Genomic DNA, 15,011 nt, shown 5'->3' with positions numbered 1-15,011 from the left:
ACTGAGTGGGCATAGTTCACTCATGAAAATAATTATCTCATTTAGAAGCTAAAATTACATTTAATCTTTTCACAAATAGTTTCATATTTAAACATTTAAATTACACAACAATTCCATGTGAATCTGATAACTATAGGATATGACAGTTTGTCATCCTATCATCAGTAATAATGTATCAGATGACAACTGATCTGACATCATATTCTTTATGTACCAATGGATATTTTCAACTGGTTGGATTACCGAAATATGGTTCCATTCCCCAACCTTTTGATGTTACCAGACTCTCTTTATGTTAACAAAGGGCTTTCTAAGAGTCCAATCTGTAGAGTAGAGAAAAGGTATTTATAGGGGTCATAAACCTCACCAACAGGGCAACGACATGACAATACCAAGTACCCATCTTACTAGTAGTACGGTATCTAATACCGTGTATATTACCAAATGGTGGACTGTGACTCGCTTTCGGGTCGCAGCATAAGATTTGTGGCCAGAAGGTTTATTATTGGTTGGGTCACAATGCAAAGAAGTTTGGGAACCAATACTGTCCAGGCTCCAGTAAGATTTTCACAACTCCACAAGCACATCTACACCATTCCACACTCATTCAAAATTACAACAAAGATTCTGAATTAGTCAAATTAGCTTTTTACATTTTTTTTTTAAACATTTGGCATATTTTATTCCCTGAGCTCAGCATTTATTTGCTGAATCTTACCATGTCAGTTCTGTGTGTTTTGCCTGTCCAGGTCTGTTCGGATCAGTCGTAAGTACTGGCATATGCTGGTCAACCTCTGCCTCCACATATTCCTCACCTGTGGCGTCTTTGTGGGTGGCATCAACCAGACACGCTACGCCAGCGTGTGCCAAGCCGTGAGTATACCCCCCTACAACCCACCATACCCCCCTGGTGTGCAAGCCTATCTGCCTACCATGCAGACTGCCTACCTGCCTTCCCGTGCCCAAAGCATCTCACAATTATATGGGGATCTCAAGATGTTGTGGAGCAAGATGTGCCTTTGGCAACATACTGTGATTCTGGACTGAGTCCCGACTCACCACCCTTCTCCCAAAGTGTGCACTTGCCGTCATAGATTGAAATGCATTGGATTGGCTAAAGAGTTTACACCATTTGTTAAATCCATGATGAGATGTGTGCAAGTGCACACTTTGGGAGAAGGGTGGAGAATCGGGACTCAGTCTGTCTCTCAAATATTTATATTTCAGCTGAAGGCAGCCCCTGCTGATCTTCACTAGGTTCTTTTATTAATGAATTGTCCCTCATACAAAGGGCCCGGCTGGTGGAGAACATCTGGGAAAATACTGGTTTTCCACCAGGAATAAAGGATCTGACAGCTAGGCACTACTTTGTCGAGGAATTTAAACAACTGACAATTAGTATAATAACATTTTATGAAGTTAATTTTCAGAAAATGCCTAGTATTTTGCTCACAAATCATTTGTGAAGCATCTATATAGCGCCTATGTAGAATGTATGAATGCTCTATAAAGCCTTCATATATAGTACAGGCAAAATATGTGGAAAAACTTTCACTTTTTCATAAAAGCATGAAATTTGGTACAGTTGTACAGTTTGGGGTGCTGAACTTTTTCACAGCTAAGGTTTTTGTTTGAAGTTGGACTGAGATTGTTGTCTTGTTTTTAGGTGGGCATCATTCTGCACTACTCTACCCTGGCCACAGCTCTGTGGGTGGGTGTGACGGCACGCAACATCTACAAGCAGGTGACTCGCAAGGCCAAGCGCTATGAAGAGTTGGACGAGCCCCCGCCCCCTCCACGACCCATGCTGAGGTAAAATATTACAGTTCCCACAATGCACTGTTATGAAACTGCTTGATCATTATACCCTATGAAAGCACTGCCTACTTCCTGGTTTTAGTCCTGTACAGTTTTTGAATGGGCTTCAAGCTTATATCAAGCTTGTATCATCAAATTCATGAAAACGAAGTATAAGAGATATATATATATATATATATATATACAGTGCCTTGCAAAAGTATTCGGCCCCCTTGAACTTTGCGACCTTTTGCCACATTTCAGGCTTCAAACATAAAGATATAAAACTGTATTTTTTTGTGAAGAATCAACAGCAAGTGGGACACAATCATGAAGTGGAACGACATTTATTGGATATTTCAAACTTTTTGAACAAATCAAAAACTGAAAAATTGGCCGTGCAAAATTATTCAGCCCCCTTAAGTTAATACTTTGTAGCGCCACCTTTTGCTGCGATTACAGCTGTAAGTCGCTTGGGGTATGTCTCTATCAGTTTTGCACATCGAGAGACTGAAATTTTTTCCCATTCCTCCTTGCAAAACGGCTCGAGCTCGGTGAGGTTGGATGGAGAGCATTTGTGAACAGCAGTTTTCAGTTCTTTCCACAGATTCTCGATTGGATTCAGGTCTGGACTTTGACTTGGTCATTCTAACACCTGGATATGTTTATTTTTGAACCATTCCATTGTAGAGTTTGCTTTATGTTTTGGATCATTGTCTTGTTGGAAGACAAATCTCCGTCCCAGTCTCAGGTCTTTTGCAGACTCCATCAGGTTTTCTTCCAGAAAAAAACTTTTTTTTTTTGTAGACCGGCAAGCTGTTGAAAGTGAGATATATACATATATACATACATACAGCTGGTGGGAGTTGTAGTTAAAGTGTGTAGTTCTAATGACTTTTCGGCTTCATGCTTCGTCTTGGCCATCAAATACATTGAAAACCGGCATATGGCATAATAATATGGCACAACACTTATACATTTTAATATACATGTTTACATGACCACGTTTTCATGAATTTGACTGTGTAAATTTCAAGCCAATTCTTGGCCTACAAAAAGAGGAAACAGGAAGTACCACTTTCAGGGCATCTAGCGAGTCCGACAAGTGTGTTTACTGTAGTTGGAATGCTGTACATTCACATTTTAATGTTTTTCTCTCCATTTACAAGGATTTGCTAATACTATTGAAATATATTCTAGAAAGGTTTCTCTTATCTCTGTGACTTGTGGAGGCAGAAATTTTGGTTTGTTGTTGATTTAAATTCCATCACAGGGTGTTACTATAGAGGCCTAAAGCATATATACCATCTCTACCACCAATTGGATCTCTTTCACAAGAAAGCAGGTCCTAATAAGTTGTTTTTCCAATACCTTTTCCTACCAGGTTCTATCTAATAGGCGGAGGGATACCGATCATAGTCTGTGGCATAACCGCAGCCGCCAACATCAAGAACTACGGTAGTCGGGACAACGCGGCATAGTAAGTAGTGCCAGTCTGTCACATTGTATGGAAACCAATTAGTCCTTCTAATATACTGTGTGTTTATGGAAATTCTGTTACATTTTTATCTCGCCAGAAAGCTTTGTGTGTGTGTATATAGACAAAACTATACCCAAGACAAATTGCTTTTTGTTTTTGACTGACCAGAATGTGTGTGTGGATTTATGTAAATAACAAATATTTAGCGGGTATAGGAAAAGTTCCGAGTCCCTGTGAAGTTCTGAGAACCCGATTAGGGAGCGCTATTTACAGTGTCTCCGGACCTCACGTCTGCTGCCAGTGTCACTCCTTTTTCTCTCAATCTCGTGTTCTGTCTTTCTCTTCTCGCTCTCTTTTCTCTTGAATCTTCTGCCATTTTCCTAATCTATCGTTCTCTTCTCTTTTGTCCTCTTTTTCTCTCATCTCTCGTTCTTGTTCTTGCTCTCTCCCTCACTCCCCCCTTTCTCTTTAATGGTGGCAGCTGTTTGGGTTGCATAAGCGCCCTGGGTAATTTGGAAATCTGGACCTGGGAGTCTTTGGAGTTTAATTAATTCACAGCTACCGAGACGAATGGAAACCGCCCTGTGGAATTTTCTGGAACCGATTCTCTGAGAATAGGAAGAACAGGATGTTTAATACAAAGAGGCTCAATGAGTGCACGTGCGTCTTTACCTGATTTAATGAGATAAGGGGTTGAGTCAAACTTGAAATGATGAAGTTATTATATACAGTGGGGCAAAAAGGTATTTAGTCAGCCACCAATTGTGCAAGAGTCTCCCACTTAAAAAGATGAGAGAGGCCTGTAATTTTCATCGTAGGTACACTTAAACTATGACAGACAAAATGAGAGAGAAAAAAATCCATAAAATCACATTGTAGGATTATTTATGAATTTATTTGCAAATTATGGTGGAAAATAAGTATTTGGTCACCTACAATCAAGCAAGATTTCTGGCTCTCACAGACCTGTAACTTCTTCTTTAAGAGGCTCCTCTGTCCTCCACTCGTTACCTGTATTAATGGCACCTGTTTGAACTTGTTATCAGTATAAAAGACACCTGTCCACAACCTCAAACAGTCACACTCCAAACTCCACTATGGCCAAGACCAAAGAACTGTCAAAGGACACCAGAAACAAAATTGTAGACCTGCACCAGGCTGAGAAGACTGAATCTGCAATAGGTAAGCAGCTTGTTTTGAAGAAATCAACTGTGGGAGCAATTATTAGGGAATGGAAGACATACAAGACCACTGATAATCTCACTCGATCCGGGGCTCCAAGCAAGATCTCAGACTTCAGATGTGCCTGGACATGTACTGGCTTAAGCAGGGGGACACGTCTGGCACTGCATGATTTGAGTCCCTGGCTGCGTAGTGTGTTACTGATGGTAGGCTTTGGGATTTTTGCTCACCGTTCTTGTGATCATTTTGAGCAAAAATCCCAGAACCACACAGGGGGACCTAGTGAATGACCTGCAGAGAGCTGGGACCAAGGTAGCAAAGCCTACCATCAGTAACACACTACGCCGCCAGGGACTCAAATCCTGCAGTGCCAGACGTGTCCCCCTGCTTACGCCAGTACATGTCCAGGCCCATCTGAAGTTTGCTAGAGAGCATTTGGATGATCCAGAAGAAGATTGGGAGAATGTCATATGGTCAAATGAAACCAAAATAGAACCTTTTGGTAAAAACTCAACTCGTCGTGTTTGGAGGACAAAGAATGCTGAGTTGCATCCAAAGAACAACATACCTACTGTGAAGCATGGGGGTGGAAACATCATGCTTTGGTGGCTGTTTTCCTGCAAAGGGACCAGGACGACTGATCCATGTAAAGGAAAGAATGAATGGGGCCATGTATCGTGAGATTTTGAGTGAAAAACCTTGTTCCATCTGCAAGGGCATTGAGGATTAAACATGGCTGGGTCTTTCAGCATGACAATGATCCCAAACACACCGCCCGGGCAACGAAGGAGTGGCTTCGTAAGAAGCATTTCAAGGTCCTGGAGTGGCCTAGCCAGTCTCCAGATCTCAACCCCATAGAAAATCTTTGGAGGGAGTTGAAAGTCCATGTTGCCCAGCAACAGCCCCAAAACATCACTGCTCTAGAGGAGATCTGCATGGAGGAATGGGCCAAAATACCAGCAACAGTGTGTGAAAACCTTGTGAAAACTTACAGAAAACTTTGACCTCTGTCATTGCCAACAAAGGGTATATAACAAAGTATTGAGAAACTTTTTGTTATTGACCAAATACTTATTTTCCACCATAATTTGCAAATAAATTCATAAAAAATCCTACAATGTGATTTTCTGGGTTTTTTTCCCCCATTTTTTTTTTCCTTCATTTTGTCTGTCATAGTTGAAGTGTACCTATGAATTACAGGCCTCTCATCTTTTTAAGTGGGAGAACTTGCACAATTGGCGGCTGACTAAATACTTTTTTGCCCCACTGTATATATTTTTTAAAGGTTGGACCACTTGAATAGTTGGCACGTGACTCATCCAGTGACTCATCCAGTGACTCATCCAGTGACTCATCCAGTGACTCATGGGTCGTTCCACCAATTCGGTGCCTTTTGAAAAGTGTAACTTTTTGATTTCATCTCATTTAAACATTCTGTCATAAAGAGAGAAAAATACAATAGTAAGTGTCTATTAAATGCCAAATAAAGTAACAGATATGACTAATCGGGTTGATTATTTCACCTTAAATTGGCCATAAATCCCCTTGTGACATGGGAAGCTTGTTGTGTGCAAATCGGAGTGGCAAAATTAAATTGTGAAAACATTTCAAGCCTATCTTCAGGGTTGAGATGTTATGCTTAGTTTTCCACCACAAAACATGAGAGAATTCCCCAAAAGAGAACCAGCTCACCTGCTTTCACATTATTTGACTATTAAAATGTTTGATGTTTCTTTTGCAATAATAACAAAAAGGAATAGTTTCACCATTAACACAACATTTCAGTTCACGTAACAGGGTTGACTTTAAAATGAGGGACAGATGTAAATGAATCACTCTTCACATGAAATAAATTATTATCTCAGAAATTACTTTGTAAAGCAACAAAATAACTAGGGCTGGTGAAACTTGGTGAAATTTTGGGGTTAAGAGTTTAAAATCTCCCAAGAAGTGACACAGGTGGTTGATGGAGGGACATGTACATAAATATTTACTGTTTGTACTGTTGCCTTTCCCCTCTGTGTCTCTCAGTTGCTGGATGGCGTGGGAGCCCAGCCTGGGGGCCTTCTTCGGCCCTGTCAGCTTCATCGTCTTCGTGGACTGCATGTATTTCCTTAGCATCCTCCTCCAGCTGCGACGACACCCTGAGCGCCGCTACGAACTCAAAGAGCCCGCCGAGGAGCAGCGGCGACTGGCGGTAGCAGGCAGCGAGGCCGGAGATGTCCCAGCCACCCTCCTCCACCTCCACGGCGCCTCGTCCTCCACAGTTTCGGCTCCCCACGCCGTGTCCCTGTTGGCCTTGGAGAACGAGCATACATTCGCGGTGCAGCTCCTGGGCGCGGCCGCGGCTCTTGGGCTCTACGCTGCGCTGTGGGTGTTTGGTGCCATGGCCGTGTCCCAGGAGAGGCCGGCCGACCTGGTGTTCTCCTGCCTGTTTGGCGTGGTGGCGCTGGCCCTGGGTGGCTTTCTAATGGCGCACCACTGCGTCAACCGCCAGGACATGAGGCACCACTGGGCTCAGGCCTGTTGCCCTGGGAGACGGGCATACTCTGCGCAAGAGGACGCCCTGCTGCCGCTGCCGGGGACATCCACGGCCTCCGCGGCTGGGTCGATTGGTAGGGGCAACGGAGATGCAGTCAAGTGTGCCCACAGCAGCGCTGAGTCATCCTGCACCAATAAGAGTGTCCCCAGCATGCGAAACTCCGCCCAGGGAAGTAAACTGACCAATCTGCATGCAGAGGCGGCGCAGAACAAGTCCCTGCCCCTACTACACCTGCCCGCGCTGGCTAATGGCGCAGCCTTGCTGGACAACAGCCTGACTGAGCACTCTGTGGACAACGAGATCAAGATGCACGTGGCTCCTGTGGAGGTGCAGTTCCGGCCCGTCAACAACAACAACAATCCCACCGCCGCCACCAATGGACACGTGGGCCGGCACCACAAGAACAGGGCGCGGGCCCACCGGGCCAGCCGACTCACGGTGCTGCGCGAGTACGCCTATGATGTGCCCACCAGTGTGGACAGCAGCGTGCAGAGCACCCCCCACAGGCGGCATCGCCACGAACACCACGACAGTCAGCAGGCACGGAGCAGCCGACGGGCAGCCTACATGGCATACAGAGAGCGCCTCCAGAGCCAGATGCAACAGGACAGCAGCGACGCCAGCACGTCCCTGCCCCGACGCTCGCGCTATGCCGGCAAGGGAGGGGGCAGCACTAGCACCCTGGGCAACGGGGCTGTCAGAGGAGTTGGAAGTGGTAGTGTAGGAACAATAGTAGGATCAGGTGGAGAAAGTGAGGGGGTTGGGACTGCTGCTTCCGTTACGAGTAAAAGCAGTAGTAGCGTAAAGCAGCCCAATAACACAGAACTGGTGGAGGGTCAGCCCAAATCGTACGGGCTCAACTTGGCTATACAAAACGGCACGCTCAAAGACAACGGGCAGAACATGCCTTTAATCAATACAGAGAGCTTGAGCTCGGCCAAAATAAAGACTGGCCTATGGAAACACGAAACTACCGTGTAGCGAATGTTTTCTGCACCAAAGACTGCATATCACATGCTCTACCCTTCAACTGTGAAATTTAATTTTATACTATTGTTGCTTTTTAGATTTCTGTACAATAATTTTTTTTGAAATTTAAAAAGAAAAATGTATCGGGATAAATAGTCCCGCTATTTTGAGTTTGTGAAAGTGTGTGTTTTGGATGCCACTCATCTGTTTCTGTAGGAGACATTTTATAAATGGTCTATTTTTACATCATTTAATCCCGATTTGGTTACACTGTTCTCAAGTTTTGTACGTGAAACTGCATGGTCTGTACCATTACTGTACCGTGCATATCCATTGGGCTGGTTCTTTTGTATTGTCTAGTGTGTTCCAACGTAATAAACCAACAGTTTTTAATTCCATTCACCTAATTGAAAGTCTCTCATTCCCCTGTTCTCGGTTAACCTTGACTCCGGCATATTTCAAGAGTGCGAAGGCGAGTCAAAACATCTTGGTTCTCAAAAGTTCCCTTACTGTCAGTGGTTCCTTGACAAGCTCAAGGAACCACTGGGCTTGCTCAAGGGGTCCGCTGGCTTGCACCGCCTGCAGTGATTTGACAGCGAGAGTCACTGTCGGCAATGAGAGGATCATTACTGCAGTGCATCTTCACCTCTATACCTCTCCCCTCTCTGTAGCAGACCATCAGTGTTTTATACTGCTGCATATATCTGTGTGGGGAGGAGTGCCGACGGAGCTTTACGTTACCGCACAATGTGTCGCAGAGGGATGGATTGCCATCGTTTAGTCTGCTAGATGCATCCACTTGTCAGTTATCATGTACTGGTCTGAATCCGTTGATTAGTAATCCGCATATAGGGCCTAGGGGCAATCCATGCTGGAGGGTCTGCACTAAATGTTCACAATACGTTTTGACAGTCATTTGTTTGACATACTGCACCTATTACGAATCAACCTGTCCTTTTATTCAACTTTTGTGTGAAGGTCATGTAAAAAGAAAGTCCAGATGGGATTCATTAAAAAAAGACTAACTTTCGAAGCCACGAAGGACACAGCAAAGAAAGTAAAGACATCACTTGAATGTTTATGCTAATGATGCAATACAAAGCATATTTCAGGCAGGCAGAGATGTATTACCCGGCCATCTTGAAAGTGACAATCTGTAATACGGCCTTTGAATAATGTATTGAGCAGTTATGGCTTGATTAGTGTTGGCTTCAGTGATTCCCTCCAGTCAGGAGAGTGAGCTTCAAATAATGACAGAGGTTTCAAGAAGTCGATCTCATCTGTTAGGAAGTTAACTTGAGGTTGACACATTTCTGTTTTCGTTCTTGAGCTAATCAAGTCGACCAACGGGCTGATACAATCTGCTTTGAAATCACGCAGAGATCCGATATTAATAGTCTATTGCTTCCCCAAATGTGTGTTTAGAACTCGGCAAAGGATATCCAATGCTTCCTGGACTTGCCTGTAAAAAAAAAAAAGTAGTTGAGAGACTTCAAATGGTGTTTTTTTGTCATCGACTATGATTTCTTAAGAGCGTGTCCAACCACGTTCTTATGGGAGGCGAAGGACGGTTAAGGTCAGACGAGTAATGCGTCTCTTACATTTTCCCGATTTACTGCCTACCTTGCCTGGAAGAAGCATCTGGCTTTGTGGTGGAAACTTGCCATGGGAATTAAGATTGATACCTTCTCCAAAGTCGTGCCATCTGTGCTAGTCACAATTAGCTGGCTCGAACTGTCTAGAGGAAAATACATATATTACCTAGAGCGTCTTAATTACTTACAACTTTAGAGGCCTGAACTATAAATGAGCAACCAGCGTTTCTAATGATTACGGCAGTGTCAAGCCATTGTCTTATTACATGTAGCGAAATATGAAACCAGGAATCCGTGTGGTGGTGAGAGTTGATCGTTTGGTGTGCTCCTGCACATGGGGGCCATTTGGACTGATGTTTTAAGACCATGCAGTCCCTTTTGATGGAGCTTTTCTCTATTCTGTATTCTTAGTATTTTCAGCTAAAAATGATGAGTAGTCATGTGCTTTTATCTGAACGCATTGTTTGCAGTCACACCTGGGGGAGAGAAGACCAGGCGGAGATGACTGGGCGAGTGGAAGAACTTGCCTTGAGCCGAGTGAAATGGAGGACATTCATCAGTGGCCTGTGCTGAAGTCAAAGCAAGTCATTGTTTGGCTTGCTTGTCCTGAATCCAACTGTTGCAGGTCTATAGGTATAGTCACTTAGGATGTCGGTATGGGAAAGTGGGATCTCATGGTCTTTTCAGGCTCATCCAAATGGATTCTTGACTATGCAGATGGCTGGGTGTGGGGGCCATGTTTTTAAGGCAATGGGCAGAGGTCCAGATTTAGCTAAGTGATGAAGAGGTAGAGATGGTTGAGCAGAAGGAAGAGCAAGAGAGAAGGTAGAAGTTGAGGAGGGGAAGAGAGGTTCCTTTGTTTTTTCATTCCATTCCTGTAGGACTCCCGAGTGCTCAGTTTTGTTACAGCCCTACACTAACACCGCTGCACTAAACCTACATATGTTGGTTAGTTGAAACGTTGCAATATGTTACGGGTTTACAAGAAAGCCACAATATTGCACTATTGATTGATTATTTCAAAATAATCTGAAAACTTTTGACTCATTAAAGTCTTCTATATTAATTGACATGTTCATGATTTTCGCTTACATTTCCATTGGAAGGCATGCATTTTAGGCTATGACTACCCACGATACCTCAGAGCGTTAGGATAATCCACACAAAGGCAATGACTGACCACGGTAAATGGAGAACACACAAGTGTTTGTAATATCCAAATCCAGGGACCTGCTTTTTGGGTACCATATAGCTCAGAAAATGGTGACTTTAGACTGAAGTTACATAAACCCATCACACATAAGACTGTGTTAGCCTCATCACCCCCAGGCCACACTCAGTTCTAGTGCGACCCGTCAACTGCATAGTAGAATCAGCAGGTTACAGCTTACTGTGAGAATCACTCCAAATTGCATCTGAAGGGGAAGCTACTATGACTGAACCACTAGCTTTTTGGGTAAACTAGCTTATTTCATATATTACAATTCAACTCTAGGGCATTTGCACATTCATGTGCTATTCAAGTCAAGTGAATGTGCTGGCAGTGGTATTTACAAAACATCCAAGTGGGACACATTTTCTATAGTATACCCTACTAGGCTTGTATGCAATTAGGGTTGCACAATTCCAGTAACTATCCCAAAATTCCCAGTTTTTCTAGAAATCCTGGTTGGAGGATTTCCGGATTTCCTTCTTATTCCATCCTGAATAAGTGCCCAAAGTTTTCATAACTGTGACCTTAATTGCCTACTGTCTGTAAGCTGTTAGCGTCTTAACAACTGTTCTACAGGTGCTTGTTCATTCATTTTTTATGGTTCATTGAACAAGCATTGAGAAACAGTGTTTTAAACCCTTTACAATGAAGGTCTGTGAAGTTATTTGGATTTTTTTACGAATTATCTTTGACTGACAGGGTCCATAATAAGTGTTGTTTCTTATTTTGCTAAGTTTATATACCTTGATTAGATAAGTATTCACCCCCTTGAGTCAATATATGGCAGAAACACTAGCGATTACAGCTGTGAGACTTATTGGGTAAGTCTCCTTAGAGCTGTGCACACCTGTATAGTATAATATTTGCCCATTATTCTTTTCAAAATTCTTCAAGCTCTATCCAGGTGCTGAGGATCATTACTGGTCGGCAATTTTCAAGTCTTGCTATAGATTTAAGCAGATTTAAGTCAAAATGTATTATTAAAACTTAGTATCCCTTTGCGTTGGCTTTTTGTTATTGTTCCATACATATGCATGTTTTGGAATACTTCTATTTTTTTATTTATTATTTTTTAGCCATTTAGGTCATTATTGTGGAGTCACTACAATGTTGATCCATCCTAATTTTTCTCCCCTCACAGCCATTGCTCTGTAGTTTTAAAATCACCAATGACCTCATGGTGACATCCCTACGCAGTTTCCTTCCTGTCCTGCAGCAAAGCTCAGCAGGACAACTGCACCTTTTGATGTGAATGTGTGGTTTAATACATCATTCACAGCATAATTCTTATATTAAAAAGGATTATAATGGATTGCGTCCCTTCTACATATTCTCAGCAAATTCTGCAATTAACTGAGTAAATTTACTCCTGTTTCACACCAATGGTTACACCAAAGCTGTCCGTTGTGCTTTAGGTAACTGACAGTGTCAAAAATAGAGATGAAAATGTCTTCCCAGTAATGCTGAGTATAACTTTTTACACTCATTCGCAAACTCCTTTGATTTGTCACTGACAGGCACTCGGTACAGTTTGTAAAAAGCAGAAAGGAAGCATTTTCTGTGAAACGTCAGTTTTGTTGTCTACATTTGCTGACACGCAATCTGTGTGATCTTTTGATCTCAGAATTTAAAGTATTAGGGTCTGCATGGTTAAACCAAGACGTGTGTGTGTGTGTACGTTCATGTGCGTACGTGCATGTACAGCTGGAATATTAGCTACCCCACAGTACCATACTCCTGCATGGCCCCAGAATTATATATAGTCAATATATTGTGTCAATAGGAAGAACTTGTATATGTCCTTGAGTCAGCTTTTCATATCTCTGTACGGTGCAGACTACAGAATTTAAATGGGTGCATAGTGAGACATTTACCTGATTTTATTCACATTTTGGAATAAAAAGGGTGTAATTGCAGACCGAATTAGCGGTGTTTTCTGATTTTAGGCGTTTCTTGATATCAATTTACATACATTGATGTTCACCATTGGTCTGTGCCAGTTTCTGGTCCGTTGGGGACAGCTGTAGCGTTGTAGCTAACTCCAACTATTTTGCTAACCTTAACCTCTCATAACCTGCCACATTAGTTAACGCTGCTATGTTAACGAATCATCTGTCAAGAGACCATTAGTCTCATAACACCAGAAAGAACCAATTTAACTTGGCCCAGGTGCCCCGTTAGGCGTGTTTTACACAGGGTGAAAGTTTGATTGCATTCATTTTGGAACCAAGCTGCATCACAGGCATGGGCCAGATGCTCGTTCAAAGCCCCGGGCGAAGTTGGCGCAAAAGAAGTGACATAATTAAGCACGAGGAGTAATGATTAAGATTCTGTTTTCACATGCAAAAGTGATTGATTTAGATTTAGAAAAAAACGCTTTATCTGTCTTCCCAATGAATATTAGTTTGAAAATTAAAACATATTTTATGGGAAAGAGATGCATGTTTCTGGACGATGCACCATGCTGACAACATGACCTCAACGCTTTTGATGCCCCGCGATTCAGCATAATCGGGTCCGCCCAAAGGCAGATATCGATGAGCGAAACGCCCGGAATTGCGGTCTGCAATTATAGCACATTGTTTGCGCGCGCCCATGGAGAATGTCATGCGCGCGAAATTTCAGCAATAACTCCGGTACAAGTTGCAAGTGAGCATCTATACAACAAACTATCCAGCGCTCCAAACACTCACCGTCGGAACTCAAACTAAACTGCAACTTATATGACCATGGATTCAAAGACGAATAGAGTGGAAAGCATTTCTTCCCGAGTGGATGCTGCTGGGTCTTCAACTGGTAGGACAGTATTAGCATGTTTATGCCCCTATATTTTGTTATGAATCAAAATGTCGGGTGCAGTTGGAGCAACAAGCATGTTATTTTTCCCTCGGAAGTGTTTGCATGGAAACTTTTGCTAAATGCTACTTTTTTTTAAGGAGTCATGTGTGTGCTTTTGTCTTCTCCGTTATTATAGGAATGAAATTCATCCCTACCTTATTTGGTGTACATTATACTACTTGGCACACTTGTCAATTTGAACAGCTGTTTATGATTAGCAACACCTGAATGAGGCAGCATCCTTTGCGTCGCATCTTTTTGTATTGTAGTCCAATTGTTTAACATTACTGTTCCAGCATTTGTGTAGGCATATTGGACAAAAAGTTTGTCAGATTATTAAATACATATGTAGCTGACACCAATATAATAAAACAATATTGCCCAAGGTGGTGTGCTATACGGCCAGTATACCACGACCAATATACCACGGATAACGCCTCGATCACAGTGTCATTACATTTTGGTACACCAGAAGGACATTTATTTTCAGTGGAATGCTGCGTTTCATGTGCCGTATTGCTTTGCAGATGCAGTTGGTGTGCGTTCTGTGTGCTGCATACGTTGGATTTATCGAACGTAGGCGTCAAACTATACGTACATGGCTTGACAGAAATGGTAGCAGGTGAATGTTGAACTTTTGTTGCACACACATCCAGATGATGCTGCATACTATTTTGCGCAAAAACACAATCGGTGTGGCCAAGGCTAATGCTTCGAACAGCGTATTTGCGCAAAATGGTATGCATAATCATCTTGATATGTGTGCAACAAAAGTTCAACATTCACATTCTGCTAGCATTTCTGTCAAGCCCTCTACCCATACAGTTTGACGCATACGTTCGATACATCCAACGTATGTACCACAAAGAACGCACTGCCTCCGCAACGCAATACTTCAAGGCAAACGCAGCGTTTCATTGGGAATGAATGTAATTCTGGTGTACCAAAATGCAATGTCGGTGATGATGTGAAGCAGAGTGCCTGGACACAGCCCTTAGCCGTGTTTTTATTGGCCATAGACAGTGTCACAAACCTCTGAGGTGCCTTACCACTATTGTATAACTGTTTACCAACCCATGTTATACTGGCTAATAAATCTCCATGATTTGCAATACTGCAGTCAGGACCAAACTGTGTAGATTGTTTAACTAGGCCTAGCTAATGTTGTAATCACCATTTCTGTAATGTAAAAACTTCAACCATATAACTGACATTCCCTCCATGAACATTGTTGCTCTTATCTGCTCAACTTCATGTCTATGCAACTTGAAAGCAAATAATTTAATACAATGGTATTTAATACAATTTAATACAATTGACTGTAGTAAGTACATTTAACCTCTGTAGTACCAAGTGCTCTTAAAAACAAAAATGCACTTTTAGATCCGCAGTCCC

General features: G+C 42.6%; 2 protein-coding genes across 2 annotated transcripts in view; both read left to right on the top strand.

Moving 5' to 3' along the window:
* Window positions 1-8,368, top strand: part of LOC135510613 (adhesion G protein-coupled receptor A3-like) — a 54,889-nt gene extending 46,521 nt beyond the window's left edge. Inside the window, exons 16-19 of the mRNA XM_064931674.1 lie at window positions 750-873; window positions 1,667-1,812; window positions 3,182-3,277; window positions 6,491-8,368. Coding sequence (XP_064787746.1) covers window positions 750-873; window positions 1,667-1,812; window positions 3,182-3,277; window positions 6,491-7,982 — 1,858 coding nt within the window. The 3' untranslated portion in view covers window positions 7,983-8,368. The remainder of the gene's footprint in view (window positions 1-749; window positions 874-1,666; window positions 1,813-3,181; window positions 3,278-6,490) is intronic.
* Window positions 8,369-13,410: 5,042 nt separating this feature from the next.
* Window positions 13,411-15,011, top strand: part of LOC135510612 (Kv channel-interacting protein 4-like) — a 268,359-nt gene continuing 266,758 nt past the window's right edge. The window contains exon 1 of the mRNA XM_064931672.1: window positions 13,411-13,574. Coding sequence (XP_064787744.1) covers window positions 13,502-13,574 — 73 coding nt within the window. The 5' untranslated portion in view covers window positions 13,411-13,501. The remainder of the gene's footprint in view (window positions 13,575-15,011) is intronic.

This window comes from Oncorhynchus masou, chromosome 23 (assembly GCF_036934945.1).
Source record: "Oncorhynchus masou masou isolate Uvic2021 chromosome 23, UVic_Omas_1.1, whole genome shotgun sequence".
NCBI classification, from domain to species: domain Eukaryota; kingdom Metazoa; phylum Chordata; class Actinopteri; order Salmoniformes; family Salmonidae; genus Oncorhynchus; species Oncorhynchus masou.
The sequence above is the reverse complement of the archived record's forward strand: the minus strand, read 5'-3'. Positions and strand labels throughout refer to the sequence as shown.